Here is a 21,842-nt window from a genome sequence, read left to right as displayed (position 1 = left end):
TTCAGTGTAATGGATGGAAATGACAAAAGTATGAAGGCCTCATTAAGTCATTTGTATCTATGTGTTACGACCTTTCTTGCGGATACATGCGATGATAAAAGAGTGCTAACAACACAAGATCATCAGTGGCATGCATTTATGGTATGCAATCAAGGACATTTGCGATTTCAAGAGGGGGGTATGTCATGAGGACATGCTGTTATGTCACGAGGACGTGGCAACTGCTAATCTTAGTTGTTGGTTTCTTCCAATGATTTTTGTTTTATTTTTGAGACCCTCTTTTTGAAGTTGCAAATGGTCGCACAATGTATGGCCAATGTGAAGGGTAGTTTCACCCGCAAACGGGAAGTTGGTCGGCACTGGAACTCGTAAAGTAAAAGGATGTCTAGGCTCAATTCAAGATCATGTACATCCCCCCGTCGCACTTAGCAAGTTGGTGGATACTAGGAAGTGAACTCAATAAAGGCATAAAGTCAAGGTGGGATCAACAGAAAGTATTCAACAGTTGGGCCACATTGCACTTTTGGATGCGGTCCCAATGAAGATAGATGGTCAAATGACCAGCAGGAGCCCAACGGAAGCATCTCCTAAAAATTAGGGAACTGCGATTTTGGGCCGTGAAATGTGTTCGCGTCATTACCTTTGGTATGATCAGGGGAACATTTTATTACTTTGCTGCAAAGTCAACTGATGCACCAATTGAGAGATTTTTAAGCAGGAAGCCCAATGCAGGGAAATTGCATGTATGAGTGCCAAGTGGCACTTTTTGGTCAATTTACCAAGTCTAGGAGAACAGAACTTGTAACTGACTTTTTGGAGCAGTTTTGGAGGCTGATAACTCTGCTTTTCAACCATTTCTCTCCATTTTTGAGCTTCCCATGACTTTACCTAGGACCAAGGAGCTCATTTTCAGCATTGGAAGGCATCAGATGCGTATTTACAGGGCGGTTTTGCTGCATTTTCAGCGATACGCAGGTTTTGGCAGCCATGGAAATCTTCACCTTTTTGCATCTATTTGTTCACAAATGCATTACAGCTTGAGGGCAGAAGAGGGGGCGCTCGATTTATGCTGGGAGGATGCTTCATTGAGAATCTGTCACATGCTAAGAGCTATGGAGTGCTTGCTTTCCTCTCTATGTACAGTGTGGTGCTAGGAGTGATGACCTGCACACTACACACTGCTCTCTCTCTCCCCTACGTGCAGTTATGTGATGCCCCATAGGCTCTTCATTTGACTGATGTACAGCTGTGTGGTTTCATGCTTTTGTGCTGAGGCAAGAGCCTCCTTGAGCAGGAACAGGGGTAGCTAACTGCTACTCCAAAGCAGGCACCGGTGAGGGTCATAACCTCACCGTACAAGTGCGTTTTCAACGTTGTGTATGCGCTGTAAATTGACTGTTTTTCAGCCATGAGGACGCCAGAACCATTGGGAATAGTGCCCCACTGGCAGAGGACAGTTAGGAGACTGTTTGGGGCTGAAAACAGGGCAAAAACCAGTAAATACAGCGTGCTGAATTTATTGTTTTTGGGCAGGAATCAGAGAGTTTATGCCAGTGGAAGTGAGTTCCAGCAGGGGAATTGGTTTCGCGCAAGTTTTGGGGTTGTTATGCTGCCGAAATTTGGCCAAATCAAGTGGTATCTAGTTGGATATAGACAAAGGATTCCCAGGACTCTACTTTGTAAATTTATCCTCTCAAAGTATAAAGAAATACCGAAAGGGGTGCCAATTTTGGGGCCTACAAGTTATCGGCGTCTGCTCGGGGCATTCTAGCTTCCGAGCCGTGTGTGCGCTTAAGTGTTAATTCCCGTCGCAGGTTTCCTTTGCAAAGTGCTCTGTGTGTGTGTCTAAAGTAAAGAATTTCGGGTGAAAGCCAACGCATACCGCCCTCTGGGCCGGTTTCAGCATCCGAGAGAGACTGCTTTCACACAAGTAATGTGCGACCTATCCTGACAGAATACTTAAAAAAGGTGATTGGAGCATATCCCTGTACATTGATAGTGACACGAAATGGCACCCCAAGAAATAGTACAGAGTTTCTTGGGAGTTTCGGACCGGAAGAAACGGAGTTTCTTGAGTGAAAAAAAAATCTCCAAATAAAATTGCAGACCTTCAAAGTTCAAAGTGGTCATTGGGTTCGGTTGAAGGTTTTGAGTTTTTGTCATATAAATTATGAAGTTCTGTAGAATATGATAATTGACTTATCTTTCTACGCTTCTTGTTTAAGTATTTTTTTAATAAATTAAAAAGAAAAACTCATTTCTTAACCGTTTTGATGTCACGTGCAGATCTAACCCTATGTGCATGTGGACAAGATGTAACTCCCACTCTTAGGGTTTAGGTCAGCCTAGAAAGTGTTTTGGCACCCTTGTGAGCCTATACGTAGAACGTGCATGTCCACGCAATTTAAATTAGTTGCTATCCTCAAAAGTATGCTCTAAGGTAACAACTAACTCAACCCCACGTCGGAACAGAGTAAACACTGCCACTAAAAGTTCCAGAGCTTTATACTCCCCCCAAGATAGAAAGCCCCCTTCCCACTCGACCCTAGGAAAAGAGAATAAGTACCACCAAAAAGAAATCTGAGACGACTTGGGAGTAAAATTCCTTCCTTTGTAACTAAATAACAAAACCTGAATCTCATTGAACTCGAGACTCAAAGAGAATCACACCATTGGTAAACTTGGACTGCTAACAATAGGAAGACTTGAAAGGTCATCACTTGAGGATCATGTTTGCCAAAGAAGCTGTCAGTGTCCAGAAAGAACCTAGCTACTCAAGCAAACTCCCTGAGATCAAACCAAATGTCCCGCCACTTCTCTGCATTTGCCAAAATCAAACCTGTAGGTACTGTAAGGTGCAGCGGAATGAATGTTTGAACTTTGCTCAAGATGAGTGCTCCGAACTGTGCTCAAGGTTCCTTTTTGTTCTTATGGAAGGGAGAGCCTTCCGTTCTTAATGAGAGTGCAATGATCACAATCAAGTAGACGGACACTGTGCGTGAAAGTGCATGAGACTAAGAGATAGAGAGAGAAGAGAATATGACACCAGAGACGTTGTAAAACCCTCCTCCGAGGGCCCCACTCTCGTCGGCGAGAGTGGTCTACTATTGATTGCACAAACTGGTACAAACTGAATGCATGTGACTGATGCAAGTCTAGGCTAGATCGATGTCGACGACGGGGATGACGAGACCGACGCTATGGCTGAAATCTGCTACTCTTTATCTGCTGTCCAAAAACGCTCAAGGCTGAAATCTGCTGAAAATCAAAACGCTGATTTGGGGGCTGATTTCGGCTGCCGAAAACGCTGCTTGGGACTGTCAAAAACGCTGAATTTCTCCTATGAGGCAATGCTGAAAAACGCTAGCAGAAAAGGGGGCGATATTGGGATTCTGGTAAACGCTAATGCTGGGGTATGTGGTGAGTACCTTGATGAAAAACGCCAGTGGCTGACGTCCTATGGCGATGATGCCTGCTGAAAAACGCTAGTGCTGATGTTGATGGAAAACGCTAGCATGGGCTGCTTGAAGGGAAAACCACCAAGGGGGTTCTTGCTGAGAAGTTGCCTGTTGAGCGATGGAGCTCCTGCTGCCTCTTCTGCCCATTAGTGGTAGTCTAGGTTTGCTTATATACAAACTTACTCAATTTGCCCTACCTATTTTCCAACAAAAGTCACTTAAGTGAAAAATGTCAAAAATAGGGAAAATAGGCTAAATGCACTTGAAAATTCCCCTGAAGGATTCTGATGGATTCTAATGGGAATGCTTATGATCATGCTGTGTGCAACCAAAGGATATGCATCTACACTAAGTGTCTGGACATGCATGGTCTGCGAACAGACTCACAAAAGTGCCAGATCACTTCCTATTCTAGACTGACTGGACTGACTGAACCCTTGTCGTGCTGTAGCTTGTCCACGGACACATAAGGTTGGATGTGTCACGTGACAGGTACAATCCAATACAATATGCCAAATTGCATACAGACTCGAAAGAGCACATATACTCGGAAGGGCACATATACTCCCACTGTTGCAACTTGCTTCCTTAAAATCTTCAACAAAATTGTCATTTCAATTTGTGTTGAAGAGAAGCTACCCACGACTAAACTATGTAATCAATATCCAATACAGAACATAACATCACCACTCAAAGGAAGAGTAAGGAACCGCCTAGGGGAACAAGCCCGTGAAGAGTACTAGGGTTGATCTATAACATGCCAGAAACTTGGGCAAAAAAACCACGTGGAAAGAATCTGCTACACTTGCCAACCGTAGCCAGATCTGCACCCGAAGGACTAGATGAATGGAAGAAGCATCCAAATGCTGTCGATTACAGAAGTGGGCACTAGATATCCCCACTAACTTTCGACACTGCGTGCAAACCTGCCATCCAAAGGATCTCGACAAATATGTTGTCGAACATCAAGAAAACCGCCCATAAGAGGTTGCAAACCTGTCCAACAATTGGTGCTGACAAGCTCACAAGAGATCGTAAACTTGTCCCACAATTGGTACTGACAAGCTTACAAAAGGGCAAAGGAATGACCAAATTTGTAGGGCCAGACTACCACCGGGGAAGGAGAGAACATGGAGATAGGAGAAGTCCACACTCCAACAAAAACTCCTCGAAATGTTGTCATTGTCGGCTGAGCATCTGGCACCACATGCTCCACCTCTAAACCTCATCCAAGGAAGTCGGATGATCAAACAAGAAGTGGTTATGAAGATAAAATTATCCCCATCTGCCTATCAAAGCAAACTCCAATACATGCACTGGGACATGCACCTGAACTATTGTATACCGGATGAACAAGAGTCAACTGAAGCCGAAACTAGAACTTCCATCCTTGGATGGAAAAGAATAAAAACAAGAAACATCCTTTGCTTTTGAAAGGAAAGAGATCCCCATGTGTCATCCATAATCCACAATCTGGTACAAAAGTGCAACTGACTCATCAACCTGCTACCCATCGGATAGGTAGATCCGTCAACAATTCCAAGAAAGACATGCATTTGCAAAAGGCACAGCAAATATGCCACCATCTCCTTGAAGAAAACAAAGCCATAGAAGCCTACTCCAAAGGTGTTAAAGAAGATCCTACTGTTGACCAAACACTTCTCTTCGGAGAAGAAGCTCAAAATGAATAGCTCCCCCTCCGGATCCAACAATCGCATGCTTGCTCCACTTGCAGGAAGGCACGGCAACATAACTCCATCTGAGCATACCAAAGCAATCGAGCAATGCTACACATCCGACAACCTCCATCAGGTTCCCCTCGGTGAAGAGAGGTTGGGGTAAACAGGGTAAAGGATAGGGAAGTCGTAGACAAGGATCCAAGGCCTCCACATACCCAAATCAGCCCCAAACTTGGAGAAAGCTCTCAATCAAAGTCCAACACGGCACCGGATCAGCGAAATCTGAGCATCCAAGGTGGTCGTGTCACCTAACGCTCCCATACCATGTCAAAGGTGGCAGCGGACGATGCAATGAAAGCAATAACTGGTTCGTAATCCGGTGGACACCTCGACTCCGATCTAGAACACCTGCAATGCCATATACAAGAACAAGGCACTTGTGGAGAAGAGTGTCAGGTGCGATGGAATTGCAATGGTGAAGATTTAGTTTTACACTTCCACAAATCCTTTCCTTTCTTTCCTTGCATTAGTGATTCCTTTTAGCTTGAATGATGGTTCCTTTTACTTTTCCCTAAAGAGAGGGAATAAGAAAGAGACGTAGAGATGTGTAGAGAGGGAGAGAGAGAGAGAGAGAGAGAAGAGAGTGACCAGATGGGGTCCCAACCAACCCTCTCAAGGGCCCCCCACACCGTTGCAGATGTGGTATTTGCTTTAGAACTCCTCAAGACGAGGCACCTCCGGGGCTGATTTAATGCACCTTTGGTTCCTTCTCGATGTGGGATTGCGGATGGCTACCAAGGGGTAGCTCTGGAGCTGAATTGCGCTCCCGATGTGAGAGGAATGAAGGGCTGAAAACTGGCTGCAAAAACGCGGATCTGAAATGTAAAATGCAGTTGATCTCTCGCATAAAGCAGGGCTGAAAATGTTGATCTCGATAATGCCAATGATGGAAAGCAATGGAGCACTCAATGCCGGTAAGGGAATAGCGGAGGGGAGGCTCATGTCATGAGAACGTGGCAATTGCTAACTTGAGTTGTTGGTTTCTTTCCGATAATTTTTGTTTGATTTTGGGACCCTCTTTTTAAAGTTGCAAATAGTAGGACATTGTTTGACCAGTGTGAAACGGCCGACGGCCGAGAGTTTCACCTGCAATCGAGAAGGGCCTGTGACCACGAGTTGGTCGAGCCAATCGGCACTGGAATCCGAGCAGTAAAAGGGTGTCTATGCTCAGTTCAAAGTCATTTAGGCCTCTCGCTACACTTATCAGTCAGTGGGTACTAGGAAATTAACTCAAAAGAGGCATAAGGGACACATGACGGCTCCAGATGCATCTACCAGAAGCATGGGCGCCCATTTCAAGAGAGATGGCTGATTTGACTTGAGAATTGTGCTACAGCGTGTGTGAGTAGTGGGTGCAGGTGCTCACAGCTTTAATGGAAAGCTTTCCTTCTCCCTTGCTCTATGTAACACGACAATTTGTTCTCGTGCATCTCTCTCTCCCCTTTGCACATTTCGTAATGCTCCTCTAGTTGGGCTTCTCAAATGACCATGTACAATTCTGGGGGTTTTATGCGCGTTTGCCAAGGCAAGAGCCTTCTGTACAGGAAATGAATTAGCTAATCTTCAGGGATGCACAGTTCTATCGCGAAGGAATGCGAAAATGGCGAGTTTTCTCGCGTGAAAACTTGTCCGATTTGAAAGGGAATTGTCCCATTGTGTGCGGAGCCTCTGAGACACGCGTAGACGTGTTCGCTTCGCCCAAAATGATGCGAAACAGAAAATTACAGCCTGCTGTGTTTTCCTGCAGGTTTAGGGTTTCGCACCTAAACTTGAAGATATCGCCAGGGGAGCCTCGGGGAGGACCTTGGGTGCTTGTACAAGACAGTTTAGAGAGATTTCCCGCGAGGAATCTCGTCTAATTCAAGAGGCAAGTGACCCTACAGGTGCGAGAGCTCGAGGGCTACCCAGAAAAGTGATTGGCACGCATATCGATGCGCAAAACAGAGAATTACGGCTTGCTATAATTTTTTGCAGGTTTTTAGTTTTGGCCAGTTTTGATGCCTACAGGTCCCAAGAGCTTCGGGGAAGCTAGGGAATCACCGAACAAGTCTTTCGGCGCAAATTGGAAGCCAGAAACAAAGATTTCAGCATGCTGTAATTTCTCACAAGGTTTTGCAAAGTGCTCTAAAGTGCGTGGAAAGTCAATGTTTACTTGGGATTTTGTCCGTAGAGACTTCTACTATGGTTATGCTGCCGAAATCGGGTTAGAGTAGAGGAATTTCAGCCCGATAAAAGTGGGACAGCTTGTAGAAGTTTACAAGTTTTTCTCAAGTATAATAAGAATAAAGAATTACCGAAAGGGACGCCAATCTTTGAGGCCAACAAGGTGTCGTTGTTTGCCTGGTAGTGCTCTAGCTGCCAGGCCGTGGTTTGTCTTGAAGTGTTGAATTCCTGTCACAGGCTTATTCGTGAAGTTCCTTTGTGTCGTAAAGTTAAAGTAAAGTTATCGGGTGAAAGCCAAAGTCTACCGCCCTACAGGCCGGTTTCACTCAATGGGCTGCCGAAGTACCGGACTGCATCTGGAGTAGGCTAGCGCTTACAGATTTGACCCATTCCGACAACGGAATGGGTTGAAAATAAAAACACTGGCTGATCTGCGATGTTGAGACTAGCGCTATGGTAGAAGATTGCCTCTTATGGCTTAGGTAGAGCAAACTGTCCACCAAACCCAACAAATAAATCATAAAAATGATTTATTAATAAGTTTGGCCAGGAGGTCATTTTTCAGGTGAAACTGTCGCACATCTACCCACTGGGAATCCAATCAACACTGACCCGAGTTTACCACAGGCAGTTGTACATTGAAGGGGCTGAAAAGGTTTATTAAATGCCAGCTAATGGTGCCTTGGCTTCTTGCACTGTAAACACTGCAGACCCTTGGCGTGGCGGGGCTCTTAGAGGAAAAGTTTCGCAAACTTTTGCTGTTTCGAAAAAAGTTTGCCAAAAGGAATCCGAAGCCTATGGTTTTGTGTGCGTTTCCAAACAATCGCCTTGACCTAGCATATATTGGCCAGTTTTGTCTGTTTCCTTGCACGAAACGCACCATGGGGAAGCCCTACTAGTCACGCAGGGTTCCTCCTCTTTCTCTCTCTTGGCAAGGCCGTCAAATAGGGACTTGTGGCCTATGAGACACAACACAAAGAGCTACACATGGCGGTGTGGAACTGCAATGGGTCATTATGGACACACCCAAGGAGATTGGATGAGGTGATGGATGGGAGAGGCTTATTGTCAGGTGCAGCGGAAGTGTTTATGGATTTAGCTCGGATCAAGTACTCCGCACAAACACAAGGGACGCTTTACTTCACTTGAAGGAACGGAACTGAATGGAAAGAAAGAGAGAGACAAGAAAGAGAAAAGAGACGACATAGGGATGTTGGGTCCCAACTCAAGGGCCCCCTTGCTCTGTTGCTAGAGCAAGTACTTTCTTTATTCTTGCACAATGCTAATACAATGACTAAATGTTGAGATGTTGATGCTAATGGGTACTGATGCTGGGTACTGGTACTAGTTACTGTGTTGGCAACGGTGACGATGACGGCGTCGACAACGAGGCTATGGCTGAATGCCAAACTGCTAATTGTGTCGATGGCAAGGGAACTGCTACCACGACGAGGCTAGGGCTGAAAACTGCTGGCGACCGAGGGGCTGAGATCGTTGGCTGTTCTGGTTGATGATGCTGATCAACCTGGCTAAAAAAACGCTGAGGAGAATTGAGAGGAAACGCTGGACTTGTCCTCTTTCTGGCTGCCCTTTATATCCACCAAATGCTGGGTCGAGCAGACAAAAGGCAGTCCCCACGATTCATTTGAATTGCTAAAGTCACTTATTAATTAAGTGACCCAAGTAAGAAGTGGTTCACGCGGTCAAAAGGCCTACATGCTGAATACCGTTTTGTGCAAGAGAGGTTATGCAACCTACTGAGTGAAGTGCGCACGTGACATCCCCCCCTGTTAAAGGTGAGACACAACTGCTGAACTTCTATCTCTGTACTGCTGATATTGACTGCTTCTGATGCCTGTGGATGCATAACCAATGAAGATTCCTCCAAACGGGTGGGTACTACGGATGTAGATTTGGTGCGATGTCAACACCTACCATATGAGTTGCTAGGACCTAGGTAGCCTTACTACTATCGCAGAATACCAGCCTCCCTGCTGACTCTACCTTGCGAGCAAGTACGACCACTCGAATAGTCTTGTCGTGAAAACATTGCGGGTGAAGCTGAAAGTTGAGGGTGCTCGGAGGTATTTCCAAGGGTTTCTTGTCGAAGGAAGTGGATGCATGCTACATGCAGATGCGAATGCAAAAGAGGTTAGGGATCCTGTCTGCTATGGATGAATGCCGAACTGCTAACTGTGTCGATGGCAAGGGAACTGCTACCACGAGGAGGCTAGGGCTGAAAACTGTTGGCGACCAAGGGGCTGAGATCGTTGGCTGTTCTGGCTGATGATGTTGATCAACCTGACTAAAAACACTGATCAACCTGGCTGAAAAATGCTGAGGAAAATTGAGAGGAAACGCTGGACTTGTCCTCTTTCTGCTTCCCGCTGGAAACGCTGGCCATGGGCTGCTCTTTATATCCACCAAATGCTGGGTCGAGTAGACAAAAGGCAACCCCCCACGATTCATTTACATTGCTGAAGTCACTTATTAATTAAGTGACCCAAGTAAGAGGTGGTTCACGCAGTCAAAAGGCCTACATGCTGAATACTGTTTTGTGCAAGAGAGGGTATGCAACCTATTGACTGGCCTGGGCATGCACAACCTGCTAGAGGCTCACAAAGGTGCCAGGCTCAGTCCTAAGCTAATGACTCATGCTAGACTATAGTAGAAGCATTTCCATGTAGCGCAAGTGAAGTGCGCACATGACACTCATACTACTCACAGAGACACATGAGAGCCCCAAGATAGAACTGTCAAAGTGCATGGCTACCAGTGGGACTCACTCCAAAGGAAGTGAACGCGACATAACACTTCCTGAGGCTCCGGAGGAATGGCACCCCGCTGCCCTATATAGACAAGAGCTACAGGGGAGAGTACAAATTGTTGCACCAGACCTTGAGGCTCGCTTCATGTGGATACACCTCTAATTACAAGAGGAGCTATTCATATGCATTTCCATATGCAACTTCGGCCCTTTGAGGGTCGAGGTACAACAGTGAGGATATACAAAGGAGAAGATGCAGAAATTTATCTTTGGGGGAGGTCAAATCAAAAAATCCTGATAGTTATCACATAAGACTGTATCTCCATCATTTCCATCACAAATGTTACTGACCGCAAATTCAGACAGCTCCTTTAACGTCATCCTTGCCAGTGAATGTGTATAGAATATAACAATGTACAATCAACATAAGCACAATTCATAAAAGTGTACAAATACTGATCAAATACAGAAAAATTGATCGAAATAATCAAAAAACCTCCACAATGAAGTAATCTTTACCATAAACATTTGAATGATTTGGGCATGGGAGTGTCATCTACAAATACATGAGTCATAGCCTTGAGAAATTACAAGAAGATAAATAAACCTGCTGACCTCTATGCATGTGAAATGGCTTACTAAGGAAAATAGCTTCATTGTACCTCATTTAAGTTTAGTACTCTAGCAGCTTTAAGCATGGCATTCAGATGAAGTTCACAGTCTCTGCTTTCATTTGCTGGCACTAAGAAATGAAGAGTGAGCGCCTTCTGAGCTAAGATGTCCTGCATCAAGGTATAAACACACCTCTTTTCTTTCCCGGAACAAAGAAGAGGAGGAGAAGAAGAAGTAGTAATAAGGAATAGAGGTGCATACTCTTTTTTGTTGAAGGAAAGGATCATCAGGAGCTACTGGCGGAAGCTGAACATGAAAACAGTTCATTGTGTGTTCTCACGCGAGGCAGCCACCACCTCCGCAGTTAAAAATTTATACGACCTCCACCACTTTGGACTATGAATATTAGCACAATTAAGAGCTCACCTGCTATAATTTTTTGGCCTGCCCAAAGGGCTAAGACCATAGTGATGTGTTCCCTTTTTCTTAGTGAAAAATGTCACATGTATTTTAAAAATAAAAATTTTTAAAAAAATAGTCTATATGTTTTTGAGTGGTTCTTGAGAGGATGGGTTCACTGGATTGGGTGTCTTTTGAGTGGTTCTCGAGATGAAGGGTTAGGTGTCTAGTCAAGACTAGTTGTTGCAAGCTGGAAGGCTTACATGGGGGTGAGACACCATATAATCAGTGGAGCTCTTTCATTCTTCTCTCTATTGGAGTGGAGACTCCTTGAGCTCCGTGGAGGACGCTCTCATTGGCTATAGGACTAATGAAACCCTAGCAAGCCTTTGTGTTGGAGAGTGGCAGTGGGTAGCGTGTAGGTTACGTGGTTCAAGCCGCCGGTCTATGGCGTTTCTTGGACCTGTTTCGGTGATGTGCATGGCCTGCCTCTGTGCGGTCTTGTGTTGCTCTGTTTTGTCGTCTTACTCGTCGATCTGCGGCGGTTCTAGGCCGCGCTTGTGCTCTACTGTCCTGCTTTCGCCATGTGTTTGTTGAAGGATGGGTAGCGTGTAGGTTACGTGGTTCCACTCGCCGGTCTATGGCGTTGCTGGACCTTTTTCGACATTGTGCGTGGCGTGCCTCTGTGCGGTCTTGTAGTGCTCTGTTTTGTTGTCCTGCTAGCCGATCTATGGCGGATATGGGCCGCCGGATCTGGGCCGCGCTTGTGCTCTATTGTTCTTCTTTGCGGGTACGATGTTGGGGTTTGCGTGGTGTTGTCTCCTGGTCGTCGTTCGCTGGTCCATGGTGGATTTGGGTCGTACCTTGGTGCTGTGTTTCTTTGTATCTTGGGGTTGTGTTGCTTTGTTTAGATGTCCCCTTCGCCGATCTGTAGCGGATCTTGCAGGCTCATCTGGTTTGCTGCTCCTGTCCTCGGTCGTGTCCTGCTGCGTTGATCTTGGTCGTGCCTTGGTGCCGTGTTGCTCTGTACATCGGGATTGTGCTGCTCTATTTAGAAGTCCCCTTCGCCGATCTGTAGCAGATCTTGGACGCTCATCTGTTGTGATGCTCCAGTCCTCGGTGTTGTCCTGTTGCATTGTCGTCCTCTCCGTCGATCTCTGTGGTGGATCGGGCCGTCTTTGTTGTTGTGCAGCTCTCCTGCGGTGATGTACTCTCTGCTCTGTCGTCCCGCCTGTCGGTCTATGGCGGATTTTGACCTGCTATGCGGACTTGGTCTTGCTGTGTGTCGAAACTCTTGGCAAGCAGTCGGCGTCTCTACCTGTCAACCTATTTGGTATGCATTTAAGAGTCGTCTTTTCTTGGATCTATGTTTTGCTACTGTCCTTCTAATCCTTGATGTCTTGTGCAGGGTACGCAGCCATGGATGGAATCGGGATGCAGTATACTGGCTAGCGTTGTAGGTGGAGTTCTTCTTAAGTTATTTTCTGAGGGAATACTTTGAAGCTACTAGGCTCAAATGTTATGGTGTGGATGGAGTTGATTATGTAATGATTCTGGAGTTTAATTATGTCTCCAAGCTTTACTATTTTGTTAATAAGTTTGTGCTTTAATCTATTATAAGAAGTTTATTTTGCTTATTGAGTCTTAAGATGTGCTACATTTAAGGCGGATAGTTCCACATTCTATGATGCAACTTCGGTCCATGATATAATCGTATTGAAGGATTATTTGGACTCACTGAGCATGTGGTTTAAGTGTGAACAAGCCATATTGGAAATTTATGCCTCCGTGGCTTATTTCTTAAATGTAAGAAAGAAAAAGAAAAATGATTTTACTTTGAGTTCTTGCTATATGGAATGCTCACAATCATTCATTGTTTCTATTGTAAATATAAGAATGGGAAAGAATATGTTTTGATGTGTGGATCTAGATAAAATCTACCCAAATCTTCATAAAGGTATCAAGTGATAAGTTTCTCTTTCTTATTTACTCCGAATTTACCTTTTGGTTGTCTCTCTCATTGCATTTGCAGCCTTGCACCTCTCCTTCTCGTCTCTCCTTTCTCTAATTATAGTTGAGTTTTCCCTTATTCTCTCTGTTTGTAGCTCTTTATTATTCTCACAAAAGTCGAGGTAGTGTAAATGAAAAAAGAAGCCTTCTCTCTTTCTCCCTCTATGTAGTAGAGGTTGTCACTCAATAGCATACAGTGATAGAATATTTTCATTTACTATCAAACATTGAGTGAAACTTTGAAAGTATCTATCTTGAATTTCTCAAGATTATGCATCAAGTTTCACTCTTTGAGTTGTAAGTATATAAAACGTTAGAGATATGTAAAGAAGCATCACGTTGCAGAAGCTTCCCAAATTTGAGATTTACTCGTACTAAGTTTGTACTCCATCTTTAGTACATTCTTCTAAACTATATATACTATCACTTTTATCAAAGTGATCGTGGTACTCTTTATCTCTGAATCTTATGGATTCGAACGTGAATTGTAACAAACCTCTTCATTTCGTTTCCTCTTTTGTTGTCTAGGAGACTTGTTGTCTTGCTTATCTTGGAATTTGTCTTGAATTTTCTCTTGATTATAGATGCTTTTACAACAAATTCAAGCAATGACTACTTCAAAACTTTAAGTGTAGCTCGTAGCACCGAAAACTTGCATGAAGTTGTGTCAAAAAGTGGGGGGCTTGGATCATCAAGTAGTTTACTGTATTCTCCAAACTCACCATGTAAAAAGCTTAGTCCCAAAGCCAAATTGAAGAAAACTTCTCCAAAATCTGTTGAGAAGGCCCTTAGTATTGCAAGAGGGATGGCTTCAGCTAGAGGTTAGCTTTGTTTACCGTTTCTGTGTAGCTCGTAGCACCGAAAACTTGCATGAAGTTGTGTCAAAAAGTGGGGGGCTTGGATCATCAAGTAGTTTACTGTATTCTCTAAACTCACCATGTAAAAAGCTTAGTCCCAAAGCCAAATTGAAGAAAACTTCTCCAAAATCTGTTGAGAAGGCCCTTAGTATTGCAAGAGGGATGGCTTCAGCTAGAGGTTAGCTTTGTTTACCGTTTCTGTGGCTTTATAAATGTGTTATTGTTAATAATATTATCATGTGCAATGTGTCATAGGACGTACAACGCTTAGCTCTTCTGGTATTGGCACTCCTTTTGGCGGTGTGAAACGTTCGTTGGGATTACCATCTATTAAAGAAGAGCCAAGACCAATAGTTGATTCCTTTGGTTCTCAATTGACATTGAGTCAATCTACGCATGAGCTTCTTATGTATGAACTTTCAGGTACTATAAACTATCGTTTCGTCTTTGTTGGAAAGGTGCTTGCAAAGTATGGCACATATAAAATTCAAATTGCGAACTATAGCAGATTTTTGAAGGCTGATCTTGTGGACAAGGTTGCAAATCATACCATCACTTTTGTTGTCGCAGAAAATTACATAGAACAGTTTGTCAACACATTTGTGGTTGATGATTTTTTACGTATTGAGGGGCCTGTTGTAAGGAAGAAGAATCCTAATGATGGAGGCACTTGTGAGCTTGCTCTCTATGCTGATGCAACTACATCTATTGTGAAGTCTCCTTCCTTCGACTTTGTTCTTACTCTATTTCTCGAGCATAAGATAAAACATCTTGTTGCAACATGGACTTCTACAATTAAAGATGGTGTGCCTACTGTAGCTTTTGTTGTTGTCAAGGTGGAGAACATGGCCAAAAGTGATGGCAGTAGTGGCACTAGACTTATTGTTGTTGATGGTCTTGCCCATGTTGATAGAGAAACGGTAAGCTTTCTTATTGTATGGGATTCATATATGACTTTCTTATTGTATGGGTGATTAACACATAGCCTATTTCCGTTTGGAAGATAACCATCCTTCAAGGTGAATAGTTCTTTTTTCTTCCCTATTGCAAAGGCTGTAGTTACGTACTTAAAGTCTCGATGAATAGCATATTCATCTATCATAAAAGATAGATCATTGTGAGTTGCTACAGACACCACATTTACCTTGGTTTTTGTGAAAGTGCATCGACCACTTGATTGTGCTTGCCAGCAATGAGAGCAATATGAAATTTAAATTGCAAAAGAAAATTTGCCCACCTCATTTTTTTGTCAGAGAGCTTGGTTTGCATCATGAAGTTCTTGAGGCTTTGTGATCCATTTGTAGGATGAATGGAGTCTCCAAGAGATAGTGTTTCCACGTGTTTAGGGCATATAGAATAGCTAGTAGCTCTTTTTCGTATTTGCCCAATACTCACTTATCGAAGTCGAGTCTTTGACTCTCATATGCTATGGCATGCCCTTCTTGAAGCAAAATAGCTCGAAGGCAATCACCACAAGCATCACATTGGACCTCAAATTTTGTTGAGAAATCTAATATTGTGAGCACACATTGAGAGATAAGCTTCTCCTCAAGCTTCTTGCACTTTTGCAGTCCATGAATACTTAACGTTCCTTTTTTGTTAAGTCATGTAATAGACCTACTATTAGCGGGAATTTGTTTAATGAAGCATCTATAGTATGCACACACACCTATGAAGCTTCGTACCTCCTGTAGATTCCTTGGATTAGGCCATCCTTTTATTATCTCTAACTTTGTTGGATCCATATGGGTGCCATCTTTAGAGATAATGTGACCTAAATATTGAATCTCTTGTAGAAAAAAATCACTTTTCTTTTGATTAATGACAAGCTTATTCTCTCACACAACTTGAAAGATTACTTGGAGGTGTCGCTTGTACTCCTCAAGAGAATTTGAATGGCCTGAAGATTTTTGTCGATCATGAGTTTGAATGTGTCTGGAGAATTTGTCAGGCCAAAACTTGTAACTTATCAGAAAGATCTTCTACTCGCGGCACAGGAAATCTATTTTTAATAGTGATCTTATTTAGTGATCTATAGTCGACACACATGTGACATCTGTCGTCTTTCTTTTGCACTAAAAGTAATGGTGAACAAAATGGAGAGGAGCTAGACCTCACCATCCCTTTTTCCACCAATTCATGCACTTGCATCATGATCTCCTCTTGTTGAGCTTGTGAAACTCGATAAGGAGGCTTGTTAGGCAGTCATCTTCCTGGTAGGAGCTCAATTGCATGGTCATCATCCCTCATTTTAGAGGTAGCTCACTAGGGATGTCATCAATGAAAACATCTTGGGATCCATTTAGGAAATTAGACAATTCTAATTCCTCTTGATTCCCTTTATCGCAAGGATATGGTGTTCCCCGACTCATTCGTGTTGGGGTATAAAGCCCAATGTGGTCGCCCAGTTAAATGGGCGGGCTGCCAGGTATGTACACGTATTTTTTTGTAAAAACCTAATAAGAACTCACTATGATCTACACATTACAGTAGAGCGAGTTCACCATATTGTCATGCTCTTCTTCTTGCACTCTCTCTCGCGTCGCACTTCCGCTCGTACTCCTTCAACTGGTATCAGAGCTCAGATCGAGGCTGGGGGCAGCACTGCAGGAGGCTAGAGTCACCAGCTCAAATTGGAGTGAAATTCGACAGGCAAAGACACGGCCCCAAATCTTGTGGGAAAGCTCGTAGGGCTTGGTGTGCTCAAAATTTCATTCTGAGGTCATCTCGATCACCGTTCGGCTTCGACAAAGTTCTGCGCAGGTCATTTTCGACTACGTGGTCTCAGCGGGTGTAGATCCGACTCTGCAAATTTGGGGTTTTCGGCCTACGACTGCAGGTGTTGAGGATATCAACACTCCCAGAGTGTTGATTTGTGGCTGTCTACACATCGAAGGACGGCTCACAGTTCTTGGAGGCGTGTCACATACGACACGGGCGCATCTACACACAGACTGTAGGCGACATCCACTAGTTCATCAGGTAGCTTGTGTTTGCTGCTTGATATTCCAGATTTCATCCTGACATTGTAGGTACTTCCACATGGGATGTATTGTCAGAGATGATGTATGTTTGTTGAGGGTTTGCTGGCTGTGAGTCACGCAGCAAACAACCGCCGCAGCGGTTACAGCATATAGTGGGAAATTTGTGGATGTATGACTTTGTGGGAAGTCTATGTACTGTCAGATTTACTGCAGCCTTTGTTGAGGGTCGAGTGAGGTTTTATTGAGCTGGAGGATTCTCGAATGTTGAGATCCTTTCGGTGATACACGTCTTGGAGCGATCCCTCGAGCACCCTTAGATAGGCAGCTAGGATGTATTGACTGTGAGTTAGACAGTTGGGATTGCATCTTTGCTTTACTTCCGTTGAGGCATTGTCACAGTCTATGCTTACAAGACAGTGACAGGACAATGAGAGACAGTACAGGTGTAGGACAGGTTTACCCGCAGCTTACAGTGTCAGAGAGACTGTTTTTTGAGCTGTTTTTTGGTCTGTTTTTGAGTACACCAGAACCATTTTACAAAGGAGACTCTATCGAAATTTATGCAGAATCTGAAGCTTTCTTGGTTCATTTGACAGGTTGATATTGGTTCAGAGGTCAGTTTACAGGGGAAACTCTGCCGAATTTTTCCTAGGAAAGTAAACCACTGTGAAGCGTAACTATGGCTGGATCACAGGACACTGCTCTTTACAATATCAAGAAGCTGGATGGAACCAATTTCCCATTGTGGAAGAAGAAGATTTGGCACGTGTTGGTACAAAAGAAGCAGATAAAACCTATAAAGCTCAAGGGGATAAAACCAGAAGATATGGACGAAGATGAATGGAGCGAAATGGATGAATTGGCACTTTCTACCATTATGCTGACTTTGGCAGAAAGTGTTTACTTCAATGTAGCAGACGAGATGTCGGCTTATCAAGCATGGTTAAAGCTGAGTGATCTTTATGAGAATCAGAGTGCAGCTTCACAGGTATACTGGCTTAAGAAGCTTGTTGACTTGAAGATGAAAGAAGGGACACCTATGTCCAATCATCTGAATGAATTCAACACAATCTATAGTCAGTTGTCAGCTCAAGGTGTCAAGTTTGATGAACATGTTAGAGCTATGTTCCTATTGATCACATTGCCGGAAAGTTGGGACACTTTTCGCACAGCTTTGAGTAATTCTGCACCTCCAGATGGTTTGAACATAGCAGGTGTAGAACGAAGTCTGCTTACTGAAGAAACCAATAGAAAGACAATGGACAAAGGCAAAGGAACAGCCTTAGTTGTCAGGGGAAGGACCAAACAAAAGTACAAAGGTGGAAAGAGGAATCAGTCTCGTAGCAAGTCCCGCAGTGCTAAAGGCAAGAGTGACATAGAATGCTACCATTGTGGCAAGAAGGGTCACATGAAAAGAGACTGCAGAGAATGGAAAGCAGAAAAAGGCAAAGAGAAAGCTGAAGACCATGGTGAGAAGAACAAGTCCTCAGTGAAGATTCAAGAAATAAATGTGACAAACACTATTGCAGAGGATGATAGTCTAGTGTCAAGAGACATCTACTTCTTGAAGAATACAGTAGACTCAGCTCTTCTTACAGCATCTGATGGAAATGCACTGAGTGACTGGATTATAGACTCAGGGACATCACTTCATGTGTCTCCAAACAAGGAGTGGTTTACCTCTTATGTGACCACTAAAGATCATGTTCGGCTAGGCAATGGGCAGACATGTGAGATCTTAGGTGTTGGAGATGTTCAATTGAAGTTTCAGAATGGCTCTTCTTTCACGCTGAAGAATGTGAGACATGTTCCCGCAATTACAAAGAGCTTGATCAGCACAGGTTTACTTGATGATGTTGGCTACGTCACCACTTTTGGACAGAACATGTGGAAGATATCCAAGGGTTCTATGACAATAGCACATGGAGTAAAGTCTGGAGGACTTTACATGATTTATGTATCAAATGTCTCTAAAAATGTAATCAATGTAACCGAGCACCCGAACGTTTCTTTGTGGCATAGCCGGTTAGGACATATGTCCAAGAAGGGAATGGAAATCTTGTCTCGTTCTGGTTATTTGCCTGGCTTTTCATTTAATGATTTTGAATTCTGTGAACATTGTCTGTATGGTAAGCAAACACAGCAGCCACATAAGCATAGAAGCAGTAGAAGAGATACACAGTTGGCACTTGTTCATAGTGATTTGTGTGGACCTATGCCTAACCTATCTCTAGGGGGAGCTTCTTACTTTATGACATTTATAGATGATTACTCGAGGAAAGTATGGGTTTACTTTCTCAAGCACAAGGATGAAGCGTTTAGTGTTTTCAAAACGTTTGTGACACTTGTGGAGAATCAGAGTGGCAAGAAGCTTAAATGCTTACGCACTGACAATGGTGGAGAGTATGTTTCAAAGGCCTTTCAGGACTTTTGTGAGTCAAAAGGTATAAAACGTGAACTTACTACTCCTTACAATCCTTCTCAAAATGGTGTTGCTGAGAGGACGAATAGGACCATACAAGAGAAGGTCAGAAGTATGTTGTCTAATGCACAGTTGCCAAATGGGTTTTGGGCTGAAGCTGTATCAACAGCTGTTCATCTTGTAAATAGATCTCCTAGCAAGGTTTTGCAGAAGGATTCAGTGCCAGAGATGGTATGGTCAGGCAAAATGCCCTCATACAAGCATCTCAGAGTCTTTGGCTGTGAGGCATATACTCACGTTCCAAAGGAATTTAGGAACAAACTTGAGCCAAAGAGTAGAAAGTGCATCTTTCTAGGCTATGGTAATTCTGGTGAGATGGGGTACAGACTTTGGGATCCCGAATCCAGAAAGGTTGTCCGCAGCAATGATGTTCACTTTAATGAATCCAAATATCATTCTAAACTAGAGAGGGTTGAGGAGATTAGAAGAGTTGTCTTCTAAGAAGATGGACCTGCACGTGCAAGACAAAATGTCAGGGATCAAGAGGAGCAAGGATAGGATAGAGTGGAACCACAGGTTGTGGTTGAGCCTGAGCCACCTATTGTGCGTAGATCTGGACGTGTCACGCGACCTCTTGATAGGTTTGTTCCATCTATGAACTATGTCATGTTGACTGATTGCAATGAGCCTTCATGTTACAAGGAAGCAGTGCAAATGAAGGACTCCGGGAATTGGCAATTGGCCATGCAGTCAGAGATGACAGCTCTGCATAAAAACAAGACATGGAAGCTAGTTAAATTACCACAGGGCAAAAAGGCTCTACCTTGTAAATGGGTTTACAGGTATAAGATCACCCCTCATGATAGTCAGCCAAAGTACAAAGCAAGGCTTGTTGCCAAGGGCTTTAAGCAAGAACAAGGCATTGACTTTGATGAAGTCTTCTCTCCGGTAGTCAAGATGACTACATTGAGACGCTTTCTTGCATTGGTTGCCATATTAGATTTGGTGTTGCACCAAATGGATGTCAAGACAGCGTTCTTGCATGGTGATTTAGATGTGGAGATTTACATGCACCAGCCAGAAGGGTTTGTTGAGAAAGGCAAGGAAGATTGGGTATGCCAGTTGTTAAAGATTCTTTATGGCTTAAAACAATCACCGAGGGCATGGTACCATAAATTCCACAAGTTTATGCTTTCTCAAGGCTACAAACGTAGTGAGTTCGATCACTGTCTATATACAAAGAAGGCTAAGGATGGTAGTTGGCTGATCCTTATTTTGTATGTGGATGACATGTTGATTGCTGGCAGGCACTTGGAAGAAATTTCAGCTTTGAAGTCAAAGATGGCAAAATCGTTTGACATGAAAGACATGGGTGAGGCAAGTCATATACTTGGTATGCGCATTGAGAGAGACAGATCAAAGAAGTTGATTTGGTTATCTCAAACAGAGTATATTGACAAGGTTTTGCAATGTTTCAATATGGAGAAGGGAAAGGCACTGAGTGTTCCATTGCCACCATATGTGAAAATTAGCAAACAAGATTGTCCTGTGTCTGAGGAAGAATAGGCTGAAATGGATAAGATTCCATATGCGTCTGCAGTGGGTAGTTTGATGTATGCAATGATTGCTACTCGCCCAGACGTTGCATTTGCAGTGGGAGTAGTAAGTCGATACATGTCAAACCCAGGCAAGAAACATTGGGAGGCAGTGAAAGGAATATTGAGATACCTGAAAGCTACAAAGAGTATGCGTATATGCTATGGGAGTCAGGAGCTAAGTGTAAAGGGTTTTACAGACTCAGATTATGCAGGTGACTTAGACAACCGAAGGTCTACGTCAGGGTATGTCTTTACATTGGCTGGTGGAGCAGTATCATGGCGTTCTAGATTACAAGATTGTGTTACTCAGTCTACTACAGAGGCTGAATATGTTGCAGCATCAGAGGCATGCAAAGAATCAATTTGGCTTAATCGACTAGTAACAGATTTGGGAATCAAAGAAGAGATGCCTGTGTTATATTGTGATATTCAAAGTGCTATACAATTGGCTCGCAATCCAGTTTATCACTCAAAGACAAAGCATGTGGATGTGAAGTATCATTTCATCAGGGAAATGCTCGAGGATAAGCAACTTCAGCTTGTCAAAGTTCACACCACAGAAAATCCTGCTGATCTACTTACAAAAGGACTTCCCTCAGAGAGCTTTGCGCATTTTCGCAAGCAGTTAGGTGTAGGGTAGTACATCACTTCTCTACATCTCTTGTATATTAGCTTGTATAGAGCTTCTCTCACACTTAAAGTACCACATTGGACTTTAAGTGGGAGGTTGTTGGGGTATAAAGCCCAATGTGGTCGCCCAGGTAAGTGGACGGGCTACCAGGTATGTACACATATTCTTTTGTAAAAACCTAATAAGAACTCACTATGCTCTA

General features: G+C 43.5%; 1 protein-coding gene across 1 annotated transcript in view; it reads right to left on the bottom strand.

The window, feature by feature from the left end:
* Window positions 1–11,178, bottom strand: part of LOC147461143 (SET domain-containing protein) — a 143,225-nt gene extending 132,047 nt beyond the window's left edge. Inside the window, exons 1-2 of the mRNA XM_086508763.1 lie at window positions 11,001–11,178; window positions 10,790–10,909 (exon numbers count right to left, since the gene is read on the bottom strand). Coding sequence (XP_086364889.1) covers window positions 10,790–10,909; window positions 11,001–11,066 — 186 coding nt within the window. The 5' untranslated portion in view covers window positions 11,067–11,178. The remainder of the gene's footprint in view (window positions 1–10,789; window positions 10,910–11,000) is intronic.
* Window positions 11,179–21,842: the final 10,664 nt, after the last annotated feature.

This window comes from Adiantum capillus-veneris, chromosome 3 (genome assembly GCF_014529385.1).
Source record: "Adiantum capillus-veneris isolate H3 chromosome 3, ASM1452938v2, whole genome shotgun sequence".
Lineage (NCBI taxonomy): Eukaryota > Viridiplantae > Streptophyta > Polypodiopsida > Polypodiales > Pteridaceae > Adiantum > Adiantum capillus-veneris.
The sequence above is the reverse complement of the archived record's forward strand: the minus strand, read 5'-3'. Positions and strand labels throughout refer to the sequence as shown.